The sequence below is a fragment of the Siphateles boraxobius genome, unplaced genomic scaffold, assembly GCF_051911475.1.
Source record: "Siphateles boraxobius isolate OS27281-9 unplaced genomic scaffold, OSU_SipBor_1 12, whole genome shotgun sequence".
Lineage (NCBI taxonomy): Eukaryota > Metazoa > Chordata > Actinopteri > Cypriniformes > Leuciscidae > Siphateles > Siphateles boraxobius.
In genome coordinates, this window is record NW_027508722.1 from 294,414 (window position 1) to 302,500 (window position 8,087).

An 8,087-nucleotide genomic window follows, 5' to 3' on the forward strand; every position below is an offset into this window, starting at 1 on the left:
ATTTTTTTATCATCATGAAATGTCTATTTTTAGGTAAGAAAGATTATATTTTCATTTACAGTGTAGCTATCTTTGAAGACAGAAGCTTTAAACCTACCAACTTTTTAATAATATTAAACATGTAACAGGCAGATGAAAGTAGAGTCAAAATTATTGTCTTCACAAAATGACAAAAAAGCTCTATAGAAGTATTCCAGCTGAATAGTAAGACCTGTCAAAGCCATACGATAGCTTTCTGTGAGACAGAGTGAAACTGAGAATGCGGTTACTCTTAATTTGGATGCTTCCCAACAGACATTCCACTGACCACAACTACATGTCAACTAACTCTCACATTACAGTACTGTTAGACTGACAGGTTAGGGTTGCTAGAATAAGTTGCAAAGTTACTTATAGTCAGTAGAGTGTCTGTTGAGGAGCATGAAAATAAAGAGTAAGCAGATATGAAGCAGACAGTCCACTAATACTCTAATGAGAGTTAGTTGACATTAGATGCAAAGTTACTGATAGTTAATAGAATGTCTAAATGTTCCCCTCTGAACTTGAGCATGTCTCAATCGTTCATGAGACACACGAAAGCCAATGGCAGGCGGCAACTTTTTTAATTTAATTTGAGCGTTATGGCAGATGGGAACATTAAGCATTATTTCAGGTTTGTAACAAAGAAATATTTTGCCTCTGAAGACTTGTAATGTTGCAGTTTGGAGTACTTATATAGAGCTTATTGTGACTGGGCTTTGCTTTGCCTATTAATGTCAAATTATGTCAGTATACATTCAAACTTTAAAAATCATATCATGTCTTATATTATATCATATAATTACATCGTGGTGAAGTCCCTTGCCCATTCAGGTCAGTCTGTTTACACCAAAAGTTTCTCATTGAAAGCAGTTGGTTAGGAGACGTTTGGTGTCTGAATTGCGAGAGTGGCATAAAAGCTCAAAAGATCAAACTGCTATTAAAAGTTCCTATCACACAATTTGTTGGTTTTTAACACCCTGTTTGAGGGTCCTTTGACTGGCGCTGTCATTATTTGTAGGAGCATCAGAAGTGTTTAGCTCTCATTGAAGAGCCTTTCAGAGTGACCATTAATGAAGAGTTCAGACACTAGAGACGTAACAGAAGTCAGACTTACACTACATGTAGGAGATCCTTGGACATTTGGTTAAACTGCTTCATGCCTCAGACTAAAAGGTTTCAGGGATCATGAAAAACACACCAGGTTTCAGCTCTCAGGTCTTGTACAATTAGGCATCTGACAAAACTGCAACATACAGTATATATATATATATATATATATATATATATATATATATATATATATATATATATTGCTATAATTAGATGCACTTTAAACTTTTGTCAATTGGCACAGGCCGCACATGAAACTGTGCATTGCATTACTAAGGGATTCATGGATTTTTGAAGGTGCAAGAGTACTTTTGAGCATGATAATAATGTATTATTTCTAAAAGCCCTTTGTCTAATGCCTTTATTTCTTAGTTGTTTCATCCAATGCTTTAATGTCTGAGACCTGAAACCTGACATTGTTTTTCATGAGACCTGGAGCATTTTAGGTTGAGGTGCTGTTTTAACAAATGCATTTATTATCAAGGGTATTTTAAATTATTTATTTAAAATGTTTTACTTGCTTATTTCTTCTACCTAAAAGCTAAATGTGTATTTTCTGTGACACAAGCAAATCCAAACTGAATTAAAAAAAGAAAACAAAATGTTAAACATGTTTCCAAAACACTTCCTGTCTGCCATTGGTTGATCAAACAGATGGCCCAGCACCAAACTCACGCCATTGGTCGAGCCAGTGTTGCTATATCAGCTGGTCGGGATGTTAAAACAAACAGAACAATGTTTTCAAGCATATGTTTTGCACTCTTCAGGGAAATCAGCCCGAGAAAGGCATATTTATTGATGTCTCTGTATAATAAGAATATGGGATAGTTATAAAACAATTACATATCTTTAATATAAGACAGTGAACAAGTAATACACAGTGATGTATTACCAGACATGCAGACTTTTCCTATTCTTTTTTCCCCCTGGTAATGAGTGAAAACATGCCCCCAGTCCAGTGTAATCCTGCAACGATGCTTGAGCTCTGCTAACAAGTCCCTTGACAATACCTGCGTCTCTCATCTTCTGCAGCATCTGCTTCGAGACCGTCGATGTTAAAGGACAGGTGTTAAAAGGGAAATTACACACATCTGCAGTTGCTGGGAGTGTCCAATGTTAATTATGTTATAGTTTAACGAGCTGTTGAGAAGAGTTGAGACACTGCACTCTTGTCACAGAAAGTGAGATACTTGCCATGATTTGAAAAGTGGCCAATCTGTGATACATTTCCCTGGGGTTACAAACGCCTTTGGAACGATTGTAAAGTCTAGTTAAAAGTAAAGTGCTACTCTAATACTAAGAGTTCATGATTAATCATGTTAATCAAAAGTCATTTATGCAGTCTAACCCGTCTGCTTTAAAGGGCACCGTGCATTTTGTGCTAGTAACATAAGACAGTAAATTAGCAAATCTCTCAATATGAAACATTAATGAGTATATTTCAAAAATATACCGGTAAGTAGTGTTTGCTCATGCAAATCTGGCTCTTGCTCCAGTAATTTTCACAATGTCACAAAGTTTCACAGTTTGGGAAATAATGTATATTACAGATCAATTTGGTGTCGTTTGTGGTCCTAAACTCTACAGTTTTAAAGTCACCCTGAAGTCAATAATTCACCAAATCACCAAAATGACACATTGAAATGTTTTTTCCTTGAAAAAAAAACGTCATGCCTTAAAATAGCTTGAATGTAACTCGACACCCTTGCCTCATATAGTATACCCCGCGGGGTTCTATGAATATGCAAATGAGCCCCGCCTCCACTCACTCATTCACTCACTCAGAGATCCACTCGTTGGCGATCACACGTTGATCTGATTGGTTACAAGGTAGTTTGTGACGTCAGAAACACCAGCGATTTCAAACCGTGTTTTTGAGACTGTCTTTGGTTCACTGCAGTTTTAAGGATAAAATACTCAGCAATGCTGTCGACTTATGAATTTACACATAGTTTGTCTTAAAGCATATTAAAAACACCACATAGACACATAAACAACATTAAAAGCTGGATTTTCACGACAGGGGGACTTTAACGGTCTGTTATGCTGCTTGATATTGCAAACTGGTTTATCAAAATAATTACATTTACTATCATAATTATTAACACACTGGTTTGTAGCGCAAATTATTTTATCATTTAAGATTTTACAGTCAAATTTCTTAAAGTCCCCCTGTAGTCAATAAATGTATCCCTTAAAAACTCATCTTTGATCACCAACATGACATTGTCTTTGGTTCACTCTAGTTTTAAGGAGAAAATACTCAGCAATGCTGTCGACTTATGAATTTACACATGGTTTGTCTTAAAGCACATTAAAAACACCACATAGACACATAAACAACACTCTGGTTCTTCACTCTGACTCTCTCTGGTTCTCGCTTCAGGTTCAGCCCATACGAGTGGTATGACGCCCATCCGTGTAACCCAGGCTCCGATGTGGTGGAGAACAACTTCACGCTCCTCAACAGCTTCTGGTTTGGCGTGGGCTCCCTCATGCAGCAAGGTACGCTTCTTCTTCTGCAATCTCAACACACTTTCCAAACAAGCCAAAAACCCTGACAACAGCTCGATATGACTGTCTTCCACCCTTTACCTGTCAAAACCATAGAGTTCAGACTCTTCTGACAGGAGGAGGGAGTATTCGTCTTGCTTGTCAGTGAGGCGGGATGAGGGGTGTCAAACATCTGTCACACTCACTGGCAGGTTAGAGGGATAACAGCAGCGTTTGTTTGCTGACACTCAGAGACCTTCAGGATTGTGAGTTTGAGGTTGGGATGACAGTCGACAGAAGACTGCTTCAATGGTGGCACAGGCACAGTGGGACGTCTCTGTGGTTCGTCTGGTTCTTGTTTATTGCATGTCTCAATATAGCGTTTCAGTCGTTCACCATGGCTGACGTGCAGCTTCAGAGGGACACGAGGATGGGAATCATAGGGAAATTAATATAGGCTTTTTTGAGATGCCAATGACTTAGCCTTGTATGTAGACGAGTGTAGGCAGTTGCTGTCAGGGGAAGAGTAAGAAAAGAGACGTTAAATCAGACAACATCCACTTTTCATAGTGGACCGGTAATCTACTACAGCAAACTCTAATAAAATGAGCAGTCAGTCAGTGGTAAAGACAGTAACACTTCTCTGATTATTTTCTGTTGGTCATGTACAGGAGTGTGTTTCCCGAAACCATCGTTCCAACGAACATTCGCAAACAGCATCGCAAATGTGTGTGTTTGAAATGACAGATCTCGACCTGTGGTTAGAAGCAGAGTTTCTAGTTTTCATGACATGTGGACTCAATAGATCCTGATCTTGAGCAACAGAAGCAAACTGACATTCAGTACAATCTGTGTCTTTTATTTAGAATACGTACAAATGTCATTTACGTCTTTTACTTTGCCAAGAGATTTAAGGCGTCGTTTTTGAATAATCAAAACGTGCTCTAGTACGGAAGATCGAGTCTATGATTGAATCTGGAAATAAAGCAAACATAACTGAGAAAAATGAGAAATAGAGATTCATTAAAATAAGTTATTACCCCACACATGCGTGACATCATTAACCAACATGGTTGAACGACCAATTTGCGACAATATGGTTTCTTCAATTTTCTTCAATGACGCATCGTACTATAGTAGTGAAGGATCGAGTTACGTCGTTGTACGGGACACACACCCCTGATCAGCAAATCAGTGAAGTACTGCTTCTGCAGATTCAGTGAGTGAATCTTTAGACTGATTCAAACCAATAACTGGATTGAATCTGATTCATCAATAGAATCAACCGAGTCTCAAGAATCATTCATATTTGTTCGCAATGCAAAGATTAGTTGTTGCTTGCAACCAGCAGAACTACGAACACAAACCTCAGCTCTCTTGTGCCAGTAAGTGTGTAATATCAGGAGTTCTTTATCAGACAGAAAAAACTTTGTATTTCAGTTCGCTGTTGGATATACATTGAGAACTTTCAAGTATTGCCAACGAAACCAAAATCATGGGGTTCCAGTATTTTATTATTTGAATGGAAACATTTTTGAATAAGAAGTGCTAATCTGAGATTTTATCTCAACCCAACACCAAAGGGAATGGCTCTCTCTCTCTCTCTCTCTCTCTCTCTCTCTCTCTCTCTCTCTCTCTCTCTCTCTCTCTCTCTCTCTCTCTCTCTCTCTCTCTCTCTCTCTATCTCTCTCTCTCCCTCTCTCTCTATATCTCTCTCTCTCTCTCTCTCTCTCTCTCTCTCTCTCTCTCTCTCTCTCTCTCACTCTCTCTCTCTCTCTCTCTCTCTCTCTCTCTCTCTCTCTCTCTCTCTCTCTCTCTCTCTCTCTCTCTCTCTCTCTCTCTCTCTCAAATATTATTTCCCTTAATGCCATTTTAAATATTGTCTTTGGCTCTGTGCTGAGCGCCACCTCACAGAATTAAATGGAAGAAGCTATTAAAGACACGCAGGGGTTGAAGCTGTTTTCACACCCCTCACAGGCACACTTTAGCAAATGATACCCTCAAAACCAAACGGCATAATAAAGCATGCCAGGGAGTAATGAAATGTTTTACCTCATGTAAGGAGACAAATAGAAAAGACTCTTCCTGTGCCCATGGCGATTCTTTACTCACGGGGAGTGCAAATCTGCTGCACTTTTCAGTACGCATGAAATCTCCACTGATATGATATGTATGCGATACCTGTTGGTCTGAAACACACACTTCATGTATTGGTTGTCTGGAGCCAATAGAAGTTCTCTATTGACTCTCAAAGTCATGTGACGTACCGTGTGTGTTTGTTTACTCACTAGGGTTGCATGAATGATTGATGATTTACACTTTAGCAGCAATTTAGAGTCTAAAAACTGTAAAAGCATCAACTAGTATTAGATGGTGTTAAAATTAAGAGAAAACTTTTTGTGCCGAAGATAGAAATTCAGTTTTATTGCAGCAAACTAAGACAGGAGGTACAGCTAGTGAAAAAAAAAAAAAAAACGAGATCACACTTTAGTTTTGGGTCCAATTCTCATTAACTAACTATAAACTAATATGTTTGCCTCAATAAACATCTAATTACTGCTTATTAATAGTTAGTAAGGTAGTTAAGTTTAGTAATTGTAGAATTAAGGGATGTAGAATGTGATCATGTGGAATAAGGCCTTAATTATGTGCTTTATGAGAACTAATAAACAACTAGTTCATAGTGTGAATTGAACCCTAAACTAAAGTGTTACCAAAAACAAATATACCAAAATGTACTTGAAATACATTATGTTATGCTAAGTATACTACAAATAAATTTAGATATGTATGTGCTTGATTTAAATACTGTACCCTGCAGTTGTACTTCTGGTACTCTAAACTGATATACTTAAACTCTGCTAAATTGGAACAACACATTTTTTACATAATACACTTTAGTTATCCAGAAATAGTGTTAAGACTTAACTAAAGATATACTCACTTATATTTGATTGTGCTAAAGTGGAACTATTGCAAGTATACTTTAGATACACTTAAATAGCTTGTATTTAAAGACTGATATTATACAGAGATCATAATAGCCTTACTAACAGTGAAATTAAAACACATTTAGCCTTAATATTAAGAAATGTGCATTGTGCAACAAAGAAGTACTCCAAATTAAGTGTAATTATAATATTTATATCAGTAAGTCTCAAGCAATATTCCAGTAAATATCTTAATGGGTTTGTAGAATGCTTAGTATGAAATATAGTATATATAATATAAATATATATATAATTTTGGTATAGGTTTTTTCACTAGGGAAAAACTAAAACTAACAGTAAAGACAATATACAAAATCAGTATTTAATATTTGACATCTGAGAAAAGAAAGTGCTAATTCATCCTAATTTTCTTTATGTTTATCCTAGTTTTTATGTTATTTTCATAAAACTGTTTCTTCTAGACAGCAATGAGATGAAATGAAAAGTAAATAGAGACTGAATTAAACTCAAGACATCTGAAACTATCCTAAGGTGGTTATCTGTCATATTTTAAAGTTTTTTTTTGGAAAAACATTTGAGATTCATAATGAAACGCAAAGTAACATCAATAAAATATTCATCTGGGAAGGATAACCCAAAAAGGAAATCCAATATTATTGTATCTAGACTAAGACAACAGATAGCAAATGAGAACAAATAAAATCAGACACTAAACAATTTGGCGTGCGTACAAAATAAATGTTTCCACATGTCAGAAAATACCAGACAGTGTTTGTCTTAATTCTCTTCTTCGTTGTCATTTCTCGTCTAACATCAGTCGACGGGAAGCTCCTTCACGCTAGCGCACAGCGGTTCAGCTCAACTGAGAAAAACATTTTTCATGTCTGTCCAAAAATTATTCAGGTTACACAAGCCCGCTCAACAAAAACGGATGTTTCATTGTGCAAAATGCAGATTATTACATGAAAAATGGCCTGTTTTTGCAAGTCCTAAAGCCTGCGCAAGGCGTTCGGCTAGTTACGCATGACCAGCTAAACAAGCTTTAACCGTCTTTCTTTCTTTACCACTGACTGACTGCACAAATGTTCATCTGGAGACTGCTGTGCTTTATCAGTTTGCTCAGTTCTCCTAATCTTGCACATATCTTTATTTCTTCTCCATGCTATTGTTTAAAACATTATTGCTTTAGTGAAGAGTGGAAGTATGAGTGTGAATACTGAGCACTAGCCTGTGGCGCTGTCCTCTTCTCCGGGAGAAGGTGGGAATGTTAAGTGCAGGTAATTATTCTCATCGGGAAATGCTCTGAGTTCGACCGGGACGATGTGTTTCAGTGCTTGTGAAGGAAATAGCAGGACAGGGAAAAGCAGGTCATCATAATTAACATGACTCTGAAGCAAACCCGTGGAGAATAGCCCACAGACGAACACAGTTTAGCAACTTTGCCTTCGCTACTTTTACTCTGCGATAAGCAGATGTTGAGCTTCAACGTAATGCTGGGAATCTGTCAGCTGG

At 37.2% G+C, this 8,087-nt stretch overlaps 1 protein-coding gene across 1 annotated transcript in view; it reads left to right on the forward strand.

Moving 5' to 3' along the window:
* grik3 (glutamate ionotropic receptor kainate type subunit 3) overlaps positions 1-8,087 on the forward strand; it is a 182,253-nt gene that overhangs the window by 148,541 nt on the left and 25,625 nt on the right. The window contains exon 12 of the mRNA XM_077205783.1: positions 3,518-3,636. Within this exon, the coding sequence (XP_077061898.1) occupies positions 3,518-3,636 (119 nt within the window). The remainder of the gene's footprint in view (positions 1-3,517; positions 3,637-8,087) is intronic.